This window comes from Condylura cristata, unplaced genomic scaffold (genome assembly GCF_000260355.1).
Source record: "Condylura cristata isolate star-nosed mole 26May11 unplaced genomic scaffold, ConCri1.0 scaffold00019, whole genome shotgun sequence".
In the NCBI taxonomy this organism is placed as follows: domain Eukaryota; kingdom Metazoa; phylum Chordata; class Mammalia; order Eulipotyphla; family Talpidae; genus Condylura; species Condylura cristata.
Genome location: NW_004567120.1, coordinates 19,170,350 through 19,184,047, shown reverse-complemented (window position 1 = coordinate 19,184,047; position 13,698 = coordinate 19,170,350). Strand labels below are relative to the sequence as shown.

General features: G+C 40.9%; 1 protein-coding gene across 1 annotated transcript in view; it reads left to right on the top strand.

Annotated features, from left to right (window-relative positions):
• TRPC5 (transient receptor potential cation channel, subfamily C, member 5) overlaps positions 1–13,698 on the top strand; it is a 227,480-nt gene that overhangs the window by 103,843 nt on the left and 109,939 nt on the right. Inside the window, exon 2 of the mRNA XM_004685718.2 lies at positions 3,818–4,216. Within this exon, the coding sequence (XP_004685775.1) occupies positions 3,839–4,216 (378 nt within the window). The 5' untranslated portion in view covers positions 3,818–3,838. The remainder of the gene's footprint in view (positions 1–3,817; positions 4,217–13,698) is intronic.

The following is a 13,698-nucleotide window of genomic DNA, read 5'->3' as shown; positions in this document are numbered from 1 at the left end:
CAAATTACGGTGATTTTACTGTCCTCACTCTTCACTACTATAACCCACGCATCTGGCACACAGTGAGAGTTCAATGAATGGTACTACTTGGTGCCTTCGTTATTATTACTATTAGAAGCTTTAGTGGTAATAGTGCCACTCCAGTTCCTGGCACGGTGCCTAACACATATTAAGTAGTCAAAACTATAATAATTATTTTATTGCACCAGTTTCTGGCACAGTGCCTGGCACGTGATAGGTCACTAATTGAGTTTATTCTTTCATTCTAACCTTTTCCACACAGCTGTGCCTTGCTAAAGTGATCACAGATTATCCTGTGGCAATAGTGACACCTTCTGAAAAAACATCCAGCCTTTTTGTCCAGAGCCTCTTAGGGGGCAAATGGGCAGGACACGTTCAAGATAGTTTTTCAGATGGAGAAGCTAAGATTATGAACTACTGCCATGGAATTTTAACTTGCCTATAATACCTATACCCTACTATGGCCCAAAAAACATGGCCCCCACCACTGTCTCCCTACTAGGCCATGATCATACTGCCTCTGTTCTTCTATGTGGCAGTGCCTAAATACCTTTATATTTTCACACTTAAATTCATCCTTCAATATTGGTTTAAAACCTCCTCTTCCATGAAACCTTCGCTGAGGTCTCCAGCCCTCACTGATTCCTTCCTGAAACCCTTAAGCATCAAATCAGTACCATATAACTTAACACTTCTTTCCGTGACCATGGCCACTCTCCTTGTTAGCTATTATTTGTTCACTAAACATCCATTTATTGAGCACATGTCATGTTGCAGGCACTATGTGAGTTGAGGGAAGGCAGGAATCACAGCAACCCAGCCCTAGTGGCAGGACAAAAAATAAGCCGTTTGGGTAATGTTAGAGAAAAGTAACCTAAGTGCCAGTGGAGAACTCAGAGGAACACTGGGCTACTTTCTGAGGCTATTGGGGGAAAGCTTCAGAGAAAAGGGAAGTTTATGAACAAGTTGCTAAAGACAAGAGTTGGTTAAGGGGAGAGAGTGGGGGGAAGTCATATGCAAAGCATCATCATTAAAGAGCAACTCAGAGAACATGGCTCAATATGTCTAGAATTTAGGATGCGTTAAAGAGAAAGGAGAGAATATTTTGAAAGGTTTACTAGTGTATTGATAACCAACTAACACATATAAAGCTTCTGGGGTGTGCCAGGAACTTGGCTAGGTGCAGGTGCTAGAAGAAAAAACAGGACAGGACAGATGTGATCCCTGAACTTGAACTTTTAAAAAAAAAAAAAAGATTTATTTACTTATTCATACAGAACTGGGGTACAGGCCAGAGATGCGGAGGGTGAGAAGCTTCACCAGGAACAGAGTGGGGAGCAGAACAGGCAGATCGACGAAGTACACTGCTGAGGGGAGCAGCAGGCAGGTCAGGAGAGGTCTGCCTTGCCATGTGGTCACTTCTGTGGCAGGCGGAAATCGAACTCATGCGGAAGTGGCTTAAGCTTTTTAGTGCATTGCTTTAACCCGCTGCGCCACCAGGGAGGGCCCCCTGAACTTGAACTTTAAAGGCTAAATGGACCAGAGAGAATGACTACCATGTACGACATAGAAATGTGTGACTACAAATCGTGATAAACATTAAGAAGGAAGGAAAAAAGAGAGTACAAAGCCAAGAACACGAAGGTGACTTGCAAGGGCTGCTCTGAGGAGGTAACTTTTTTTTTTTTTTGAGGGTTAAAAAATGAAGAGCTAGAGAAAAGGTTCCAGGCAGAGATTAGAAGTCTTGAGATGAAAAAAAAAAAAAATACTTGGCACATTGCAAGAATTGATAAAAGCTCCACATGGCTGAAAAACAGTGGATGAAGGTGAGAGTGACTTCAGATGAGGTTGGAGAGGTAAACATAAATCAAGAACAGTATAGCTCTGGAAAAGGAGTGTTGATTTCATCACAAAAGCAGCACAAAACTAACCAAGGAGGAGTGAAATAGGACGAGATTTGTGTTTCACAGGATAAATTGAGGCTGGTATGGAAGATTATCTGGAAGGGGTGAAAATAGTCTGGATGATCAGTTTTTAGGCTGTGGAATGGGCCAAGTGAGGGACGGTGAGGGTGGAGACCTGTTCTTTGATGCCCACCAAATGTGACTAGCAGAGTACGAGGTACATGGAGACTTCCACGGTGCTTGTATTGATTAAATAAGTAGAAACTGAATTTGGGTTGTTGTGTCTCTCCTCAGGAGGTCACTGTCTTTTCTTCCTCCTCTCTTTAGGTTTAACTGAAGATTGGGCGTGGGGGCGGGGGGGTAGGGCAGTCAACAATTAGTAGTATTAAAGTCATTTGTTGTTTAGTGACAAACGTTTCCTCTAAGTGCTGCCTTCCTTTAACCACTGCTGAGTTACTTGACAGTCACACAGGAAAACATCAGTGTTTCTGTAGACAGCCAAACAGCACCGTGATCTCTTGAGATTTGATACAGAGAGCAATGTATTATTTGGGGCTGTTCAGGGTGAGATGCTACATTCACCTTCAAATACTAACTTCCCAGAAGATCACAAGCATATGAATTGCAAATACCACTTGGTATCATATATATATATGTATATCTCCCTCTGCCAAAGCCGGGTGTAATTAACTGGAAGTGAGGTAAATGTTTATAGTAGCGTCATGCCTTCATTTTTTTTTCTTACATCCAGGAGAGAAGAAAAGAGACTTTATCATATTTCTATTTCCTTTTGTTGCCAAAACAGCTTGGTAATGAAAGACAGAAGATGGATCCATCCAAATTCAGCCTTCAGAGGGTGCTAGGGATCTCAGGGGTGGAAGGGAAAGGGGTGCAATCTCCCTGGGGAGGATAAATCCCCTTGTATGACAGGGGTAGTACCCGGAGTCAATAAAGAATGTGCATCAATTTTATCTGTAAACTGTGGGGCAAGAACCCAACACCCTGATTCATTCTATGCAATGGAAAGCAAAGACTGTCATTGTCGCTGTTGTTCTCCCACTCTCTCAGAGCAAGGTTAAACACATTGTTGGAACTCAATGAGAGATTCTCACTCTAATATCAGTTCTATTAAATGTAATCTGGCTTTAGATCTGTTTCACATAAAATAGACCATTCACTTCTCAGAATTAAATCAAATAGATTTTCTGATCTGTCAGTTCCTTGGTTTGGAATGGTTCATATTTGCCTTTGCAGGTGACTTTGGCCCAGTGGAGGAAATGCTATGACCTCAGTAAGCAGTGGCAAGAAGAAGGGTTTCATTTGGCACAAAAACAGGATTTTATTCCAGGACTTGCATCTGGGTCAGCAGCAAATGTAATCCTGAAAATCAGCACAGGCTCATAGGTCCAGGCCTTAAAGGAAAATGACCAAGGATGATTTCCAACTCTGCAGCACCAATCAGAATTTTTATCCCAAGTATTTTCAGGCCTCAGAATCAAAGGAAGGAACTAGATTGTTCCAAGTATCAGTAGGGTTAGCCTGTGCCTGTTGCTTTGATAACATATCACTTCATTTTACCCTCGTAATAGCTTTATGAAATAGGAGTTATTATTTAGCACAGGGTCTGGTACCAAAGATCCACCAAATATCTGCTAACAATATTATTAATTTCAATAATCTCAATAATGTTTGGAGTACAGAGTGCTTGAATCACTTATGCAAGTTCACAGAACTAGTAAAGCAGGACCTGAACGCAGGTCCCTCTGACAAAGAAGCTTGAGCTTTTTTCTGCTGTATCCCCTGCAAGCGAGAAAGACTGTAGTATTATAACTGGCCAATTGAGACCTTCAGGTATCTAAGAATATCTTTGGTTTCCCTCTCTCCTCACTCAGGTTTCCAAATTGCTATGAATAATGGCCCAGCTGTATTACAAAAAGGTCAACTATTCACCATACAGAGACCGCATCCCCCTGCAAATAGTGAGGGCCGAGACAGAGCTCTCTGCAGAGGAGAAGGCCTTCCTTAATGCCGTGGAGAAAGGGGACTATGCCACTGTAAAGCAGGCCCTCCAGGAGGCTGAGATTTACTACAATGTCAACATCAACTGCATGGACCCTTTGGGCCGGAGCGCCCTGCTCATTGCTATTGAGAATGAGAACTTGGAGATCATGGAGCTACTGCTGAACCACAGCGTGTACGTAGGGGATGCACTGCTTTATGCCATCCGCAAGGAAGTAGTGGGTGCTGTGGAGCTGCTGCTCAGCTATAGGCGGCCCAGTGGAGAGAAGCAGGTAAGAGAAATCCCTACAGGCTGGGAAATAGCAAGGGGAAACAGGGCACCGAAGGCAGAAGTCTTGAAACTATGGAAATCTAGGTAGGCTGAAGTTCTGAAACGCTACCACAGCCACCTCTGCTCTCAGAAATATCATGGGTGGTCAGTGATCTCAGTGGTATACCAGAGCTGCATGGCTCATGCTGAATTATACTCACTTGTCTTTATTAGCATTTGCTCATCGATATTGAATTCTTTACCATCCAAAGTGTGATCTCTGTTCCCAGAAGAGTCACATTCTTTGGGTACTCCGTATACCCTCTTTTTTCATTTTGTTCCTCTAATCAAAGATTACCTTCTAGAAAAGGAGAAACCAAACACAGTCCTGGACCTTTTCCTTCTCACCAGCCACTATTATGGAGCTTGGACGGGCTACCTGTATACTTGAGTGCATGGTGCAGATGTAGACAGATAGAGGGAGTCGCATGTTTTCCTAGTACCTGTCATGTAACTGCATTCCATCTCCAGGTGTTTGGCTTTTGCCTCTAGCTCTCCTATCCTCCAAAGTACCTAGGTATAATACTCTAGAGTCATTTTTTATTTATCCCTTACCTCTATGTCCAAGCCCCAACTCCTATGATTTCTTCCTTCAACATATATTTGACATCTTTGCTCTCCATTTCCCAACACTATGCCTCTGTTCACATCATCTCTCTCAAAACATCAAAGCCAGTATAACTATGCCAGCCTATTTTTCCTAAAATTCGTAACAGTCCTGTCATTCCTGCTCATTCTTTCAGTAACTACACTGTTTTCTTGTTCATTAGAAGAGAAATCAAATGGGAGAAAGTCTGGCACACAATACACTTCATTAATGGTCTTTTCCAAACCTGTCTTCCCCAGGCCCTTCGAAAATTCCTCAATTCAGACATGTATATCCACTGCCTCTCCTCTTTTAGAGAACAGCTTTGGATACACAGTAGGGACAAAGAAAATGCAGTCATCAAACATGTAATACCTCAATATGTTCCCCAAAAGCACAGATAGTACAAAGCTAAAACAAATTGCAAAGTGTTTAGAAAACTTTGATAATGAAAACACTCAGCAACAAATATGAGATGTGGCCAAAGCTGGGTTTAAAAGGATTTTATAAGTTTACTATTTGAGTATTTAAACAAAAATTAATGAAAATAAGCAAAGCAAAAACTCATGGACTAAGAATCAGAATTGACAGAACAGAATGCAAGACACAAGGTTGCGTTCCATGAGTAATGGGCCTGAGTACACTCCAACACCCAAAAGCATTTAACAATGCCAAGAGTGAAGGAACTTTTTTTTTCTTTTTTTTAGTGCTATATCCCAGAACTAGGAAAATCAATATGTAGATACTCAGTAAATATTCATTTTATCAAGGGTACATAAGCCACCTGTACTATGATAAGTTTTTGCCCAAGTTACCTTATTTAATTTTCCCAGCAGCTTTGTTAGGCAGACACTATCATTATTGTTCACATTCTACTCGTGGGGAGAAAAAAAACTCACAGGATACTTCAATCATCCCATACCTAGGGCTCAAACTCAGGCAACTTAGCTCCTCCCAAACTGACTCTCTCTCTCTCTCTCTCTCTCTCTCTCTGAATAATGTCACCATTGCTCTACCCTTCACATGACACAAGTCACACACCACACTATACTATTGGTCAGCCTATTTATAGTATTTATACTATTTGTATAAACCTCTGGTCTGTGTAACTAAATTGTTTCTCAAATGTGATGCATAATCGAATGCCCAACTGCAGGTTTCCTGCATCTGTACCCAACAAAGTGCCTAGCCTAACATATAATGGGCAATGTATGAACATATAATGCTGATTAACATGAAGGAGTTAAGTGTATCTTCTAGAAAAGCACCTGGCCAGCTGATTGAGCAAGACCCATACTTGGTGTCATTCAGTTTCATAACTGTTTTTGAGAAAGAAAAGAACACATCGAAGTATCAAAGGATCTAGCAATACCATCCCTATCTGACTATTGAAAATTGATCATGTCCTTATTTGATGATCCCCCATTTTCCCATCTTTTCTAGTGCTCTGAAAAAAATCTGATGAAGAAAGGTACAAGGCAAACTTTTTCTAAAGTCCCATTTAAGGCATGCCTTCCCCTGCTGGAAAGTAGTGCTGAACTCTTAAGAATGAACCACTAATGGTTATGTCAGGCATATGGTAAACCAGAGTGAAGCTATTTGGGACAGGCTGTTTTTATCAAGATTCCTTCATACACACATTGCATTTCAGACAATATAAAACCTCCTTTGTCCATACTTGAATATCACACCATAGGTACAATCCCACAAAGCTACCAGTTCCATAGCCAGGTCTCTCAATCCTTACCATCAGCCTCTGCTAACATTCATTTTCTTCCATTTCTCTGACAAGCACTGCAATAAGTCACACACTATAACAACGGGCTGCCATAGTAATGGACCTTTGCCTTTCTGCAAGATAAAAACAAATTTGTTTACCTGGGAATAATCAGGGATGTGAACAAACACAGGCCTCTTGGAGAACCTTGAGTCCAGCTGAGTCAGCTATTAGGAAGGTTCTCCTCCCACACAGAGAATCCAAACAACTGTCCTTTTTCATGGAATCTTTCCAGTCTCTCCATGGGATTGAGCACAGTTGACCTCCATCAATCTTGAGTGGATAAACTAGTGTCCTTCTTGACTTCACTGACCATAAAACATGGCCTCAGGCTGCAGTAATACTCAGCTTCTCTGCTCCACCCTTCCCTCAGCCCATTGTGCTCCTCTCACTCTTCCACTCTATTAAAACTGCTCTTAGGTAAAGACTGGAAGCTGGACAAAATGGATGGCATCGGCTTCAAGTATCAACACTCACAAGGAAACTTGCATTTTTCATAAAGACTAAGTCTTGATGCTTGATCAAGTAGGACTTCCTGAACACATTATAAGTACAAGTCTTTGTATCTGTGGTGTTACTCTTTTGCCTTCTTGTATGTGTAATTCTGTGGTTTTCTTACTGCTCTAGAAATCTGACTATCTTAGCAGTGTCCAACTCCTAACCACAGTGACCTGTTTTGTTGACCTAGGGGACATGTGATTCCTTGGGGGGTAAAGAATTACAAATTATACTCAGAATTCAAAAGTTTGGAACTACAGAAGGTCTAATGCCAACCAATTTCTTGTCTATCAAGCTCTCTTCAGTCTTCTGACTTTGGGGGCCACTTAAGGAACATTAGCAGCAAAAAAAAAGCAAATCCAACAGCAATCCACAGAGGACACTTGTATCTGGGTATGCTCAAAGAGAGTTCAAAGATCAGCCTCTGTACATATCAAGAACTAGTCAAAATGAAGATTTCTATGACTTATAGCATGCCTACAGAAACATAACCTTGGAGTTTGGGCCAGGAATATGCAGACCTCTCAAAACGAGGTCTATGCCTCTATCTGTATTTGATTTCTAGGCATACCATAACAAATAACCACAAACTAGGTGGCTGAAAACAAAACGAAATGTATTCTCTCAGCGTTCAGTAGTCCAGAAGTCTAAAATAAAGGAGTCAGTGGGCTGGTTCCTTCAAAGACATAATCTGTTCCTTGCCTGGGCTCTTTGCTTCACTCCAGTCTCAGTCATCGTAGAGTTCTCTCTTTTCTTTGTATCTGTGTCCTAATGTCCCTTTTCTGTATCTTGTAAAGAAATCAGTCATTTGATTTAAGGTCCATCCTAATCCAGAATGACATCATTGTAACTTGATTATATCTACAAAGACTCTTTACTCCAAATGAGGTCATATTCACAGGTACTGGTGGTTAAGGTTTGAACATAACTTTTGGGGGAAACAATTCCACCCCATCACATCCTCTATAAGAAATGCCAGTCTAGATTAGTGGATTTCAAACATTTTCAACAGCAGAGCCTTTCACTAAATGAAATACTGCCTAAAAGTAAAGCAAACCCAAGCAGAGATGCCTTGGTTTGGTTACAGGTCATATCCTAGAGGTCCACTTGTTTGCATGCATGCATACACACACAAACTCCCATATCTCCCTGGCCACTGAGGAACAAGTATAGCTGGGAAAAATGCTGGTGAAAAAGTGTGACAGGCTAATTCAGAGTTTGATGTATTAGCCAAAGCCTAGCTAACAAGGTGACCTTGGGCAAGTTACAAAGTTGTTCTACATGTCCAGTTACTGAATGACCTTACAGCTCAGTTTCCTCATCTACAAAATGAAGCTAACAATACCTGCCCCTTCCTAATCTAGAGGAATGTCATAAAGAAGAAATAAGATAAGGATGTATCCAAAGTCTTTTGAGAAAAATAAAGTTTTAAAAAAACTTTTGGACAGAGGCCACTATTATTTTCAGCTTAATTTCATTAGTTTCACATAGTCTGCCATATTGTTTGTGGAGAGACCAGCTGGCAAGTGGCACTTACCAAAAGGCACTACCAGTACAGTGAGAGGGCGAGGCTGGTGAGGGAGCTGGTTCACAGCTCCTTCTGACTGGCCTTGAAGGCAGTCATCTCCCTTCTGCTGGCAGACAAGCTGCATGACTTCAAAGGCATTATTCCATGCTCTCTAAGCTCTAAAAATCTGAGCAACAGGGTGGTAAAGTGTTGACCTCTGTATCAACAGACCACCCAAGTAATTTTCTTCCTTGGTCACTTGCGTCAATGCAGGCAGGCGGAAAGAGGCTAAGCCAACCTTCTCCCCATGGCCCACGCCTCTGGTCTCTGCCATAATTACTCATTTGTCTGTGGCAGATGGCTCCAAATTAAAATTGGTCTCACAGATGAGCTAGCGAGATTAAGCCTCAACAACACTGATAACTGTTTGTGTTGAAACTGTAGAAAATTAACAACAAGAAACTCCATTTATTCTTTCTAGTATCTGACCCTTAGCCTTAGCAAGAAATTGCACAGTGTGGAGAGGGACAGTGAGGAACCAAGCAACTAGGAGTAGTTAGAAAGCAGGTTTTGTAACCACTCACTTATTAGATGTGCTTCCTTAGACAAGTCACTCAATCTCTCCAACTCTCAGCTTCTTCATCTGTGAGTAGGAATGATAATGGAGACTGGAGACTACTTCATAGAGTTATAGTGATAATTAAATAAAATATTATAAGTGTATTATTTAAAACTGTGCCTGACAGTATATAATAGGTGGTGGTGAGTAATTCTCATATTCCTACTAGTTGAAGCTATGCTTATTTTACCTGCTCACTAATCTCATTTATTTATTTTTTCAGATTAATAAGTACCCACTAGTACATGGTAGCCATGAGTTCAAACTGTATAATCTTGGGAAAGTAGTTTACCCTCTCTGAGCACAATTCCTTTTCTGTATAATGGACATAATAACAACATAGGTTGTGTGATTTAGATGACAATATTTTTTTTAATATTTAGCAAAGTTGTGGCCAATATAATTGGATATGATATCGTATTATTAGATTCAATGTCAAATACTATTAACTATAATATGAAACAGAATTCCCAATCTAAGTATTTATTGTATAATGATCTGAATATCACCTTTAATGATTCTCTTTGATTCCCATCCCCAAAGTCAATTTCTTGGGGAGAAGAGTGAGCATAGGAGCAAAGGGGAGAGGGAGGTCATTTGCCTAGGGTAAAAGGTCTATGGGTGCTTTGATGTTAGGGGTGGGGTGATAACATGTATTTGTGGGGGGGATTAGCCTCATCCCCCTAAATCAAGTACAGTATTGCTAAATCATATACAGTATTGCTAAATCAGTGTTATATCAATAAAGAAAAAAAGTCAAAATTCTAGGCCAAAAAAATGACTTGTGTCAACTAAATCAAGAGAATAGCCACTTCATTGGCAGAAATGACTTTATGGCACCATATTGGTGAAACTGATAACTGTTCATTTATGTGTGCTGTCTTTCAGTAGACACAGTCTACCTCACTCACGCAAAAAAACTGTAGTTTAGAAAGCATCTGAATGAAACGACATGACCAGGGTCACTCACTTAAGCCTGAACTGACACAGATGTTTCCTGTCCCCCAAGTCACTCTTTACAAGATTCCACTCTGCCTAACCCAACAAAGCTGAAAGTAACACCAGCTACAAGTAGTAGCTATCTAGAGTAGCTCCTTGATGACACTGTCAGCAAACGATCAATTCTGCTACGTCTATTCAGTTTTCTAAGTAATTTTTAATCCCTAATCATGTGCCTCAAAACAAAATTGAAGGATGGATAGTGCCCTCAAGAAATGTATAGTCTGTAGGGAGAACTGACATGTACATGCTTAGTCCATCCTTCTTAATGTGCATGCCTTCTGTGTTCCATGAGATACAAAAGACATAATCCAGTAATATTCACCTCTCAGAAAGAAAACTACATAATCGTTTAAATTTTGTCTTGAGCCCTCCCTGGTGGTGCAATGGGTTAGGATGCAGCACTGAAAGCTAGCCATAGCCACTTCAGTGCGAGTTAGATCCCCAGCCCCGGAGGTGAACCACATGGTGTGGCAGACCTCTCCTGTCTTTCCTGCTGCTCCCCTCAGCAGTGTACTTCGACAATCTGCCTGTTCTGCTTCCCACTCTGTCTCTGGTGAATCCTCTCAATGCACTGCACCTCTGACCTGTACTTTAGTTCTATATTCATTTAAATAAATCTTTACCAAAAAATAAAAATAAATTTTGTCTTAAGTGAGCCAAGGAAGATGACTGCATAATACTTTGAAAGGGAGAAACCTCAAAATCAAGTCACTAAATAAATACATGAGGTATTTTTAGCTGTGAATCCCCCCCTCTCTTAGGGGTCACAACCACCTTAGGGTTTCCTTTCTGTAGCCTCATGCCCATGGCTGTATGTAGCCCTGACCCACATACCCATGTCCAATTGGGAAGTTTCCTGTTCTCCATGTCCCTGGGCACAGATAGCTCATCTGTGCATGATATCATCACCTCCTTCCCCTCACATGGATGACTGTCTGAAACACAGCCATTTTTTATGTTCCTTTCATCCTCATTATTGATATTTCCAGTTTATGGTTCTTGTCACAAACTCAGTGCAAATGTGACGTATCAGTGCAAAACTCAGAACTTTCCTTCCATCCCCTCCTAGCTGTCCTATCTCAGTGCACCAAACCCTCTCCTGCATCGAGTCCTTTCCATATGCCAATAACAAACATAGGACAGAAATAGAGCAGTGTGAAGAAATGCAGGCTACATCCTCCAAAATGTGTGATGTAGATAATACAGGACGCCACTGTGGATATAATTAGATATACAGGTTTCAACGATGTGGGAGTGGAACAATTCAGAAAAGAAATAGGCCTTGATCTGAAACAGACGAAAGGAGGGACTGCACACACATCAGAAGGAAGTAAATGAGTAATTCCTGGGGGAGCGGAAATGACTCCAGCACCAACTTAAACAATCTGGAGTGAAGGCTTGGTAACAAAGTCAAAGGTCGGGGCTCATGCTACCCTGTACTTGTTTAGAACAAGGACCAGGTAGACCCTGAGCCCCTGTGCTCATTTGCCATCCCTCTGATCCTAACTGCAGTATGGGAAAATAAGTATGGTCATGGGTTGAGCCACTTCGTAAGTAGTCACCACCATTCTGACTACCTGCTACTTGTCCTCTGACTGGCAGTTGAGGCAAAAAGAACTGATGTGAGATGGGAGAACTTGGAGTCACTGATCACCCAAGGACCTTGTTGAAAAGGCTCTTAGCAAATATGTGTGAGGAGTTGGCCATAATGATCTTTGGCCCCTTTCATCTATCTACTTCCCCAAATGACACTCCCTTCTCTCTTTCAACCCTTACCTATACTCACAAGCCCAATGTCTGTATTCCTTTTGATATCTCATTGATCAACAACTCTCTTGGCTTCCATGATATAATAATGTCTACCTGGTTACCTTCTTCCTTCTCTGACTACTGCCTCTTAGTCTCTTCTTCAGCATCCCTATGTCTTTCTCTCTTTGATACTGAGGCTACCCAGAGATCTGTCATTTTCCCCTTTGTAGCTCAAAATCTATCATGAACTCCATAATTTATATTCCAAATTTCAGCTTACTATACTAACACTAATTTAGTATTTCTTATTATGTGCCGGGTACCATCCTAATACATATCATGTATTACCTTATCTATCCTCACAACCATCCCATGATGCAGTATAATACTATTATCCATTCTTCAGGGGAACATCAAGATATGAGAACGTTTAATAATGTTTGCATACTGAAGCAGCTAGTAAGCAGACCTACTGGGTTTCAAAGATAGGCAGTATGGCAACAAGCCTATGTTTCTTTTTTATATTTAAGTGAAAAGTTTATCTATGATAAGTTCCCGGATTCTATTGGACAAACAAGGTATTATTGCAGTTTTGTGGACAAAGATGATGGTTAGGAAGTCAGGTTCTTGCAGACAAGAGGGCTTTGCCACAATTGGAAAGGACAAACCTCATTGAATTATTTTTCACTCCTTGAAACTAATATATTGGAATCATACTTGAATTTATCATTTAAATTTTTGAAGATATGTATAATGATGTATAAGAGATGTTTCCTATTTGTAATATCATTTAAATTTATTATTTATTAATTTAATTAGTGACTTATTTTTAACTGAGGTAATATTTAGATACCTTCATTAGGTATTACCACCACAGTGAACCCACCACCAACTCACACATGTGGCGGCAGAACCTATGTTCTAGGCTGCTGTCCTAGACTTTACCTTTCAAATCTCTTCCTCATCCAGTGTATCTGCTCTCAGATGATGGCATCTTTATTCCTCCAATTACCTAGATTTGAGACCTTGCTACTACCTTCATCTTCACCCTTTCATTCAATCACCTACATCCAGTTAGTTACCAAGTGCCTCTCCATAACTTAATTGAGGCAAGGGAGCAGATATATAAACATCTAAAGTCTAGGACAGCAACTAAAAACATAGATTCTGCGGCCACATGAGTGAGTTGGTGGCGGGTTCACTACTGTGGTAATACCTAATGAAGGTACACAAACAATTAGTTGAAACAGAAGTCCAGTTACAGATGACAGAGTGCTGTATATACAAGCGCATAGGTGTCTGGTCATGTCACTAAGATGGCCACAGTTGCTCCTTAATTCTTACAGAATGAAGTTTAAAATGCAGGCACAGGGTTGATAGTTTGAGAAAAGAGGGGTGACTAATGACTCATCAAGTTTTGTTGAATAGCCACTGGTAATCTAGCACTTGGTCAACAGATAAGACAGGATAAAGGAAGTAGTTTCTTTATGAACAGAAAGTCTCTAGAGTCAGGAGAGCCTTCATGGTGAGGACTATCCTGGGTTCAGGAACCTACTGATAAACTCACACTGTGTTGCTTCCAGCAGAACTAAGTAGACTCCATTCCAGAAGCTATTCTCTGTGCTAAGCATAAGTCAGCCTCTGAAGTCCTCCATGAAGGGAAGGTACTCACCATAGGATTTCCAGAAGCTTGAGTGAAGGAAAGT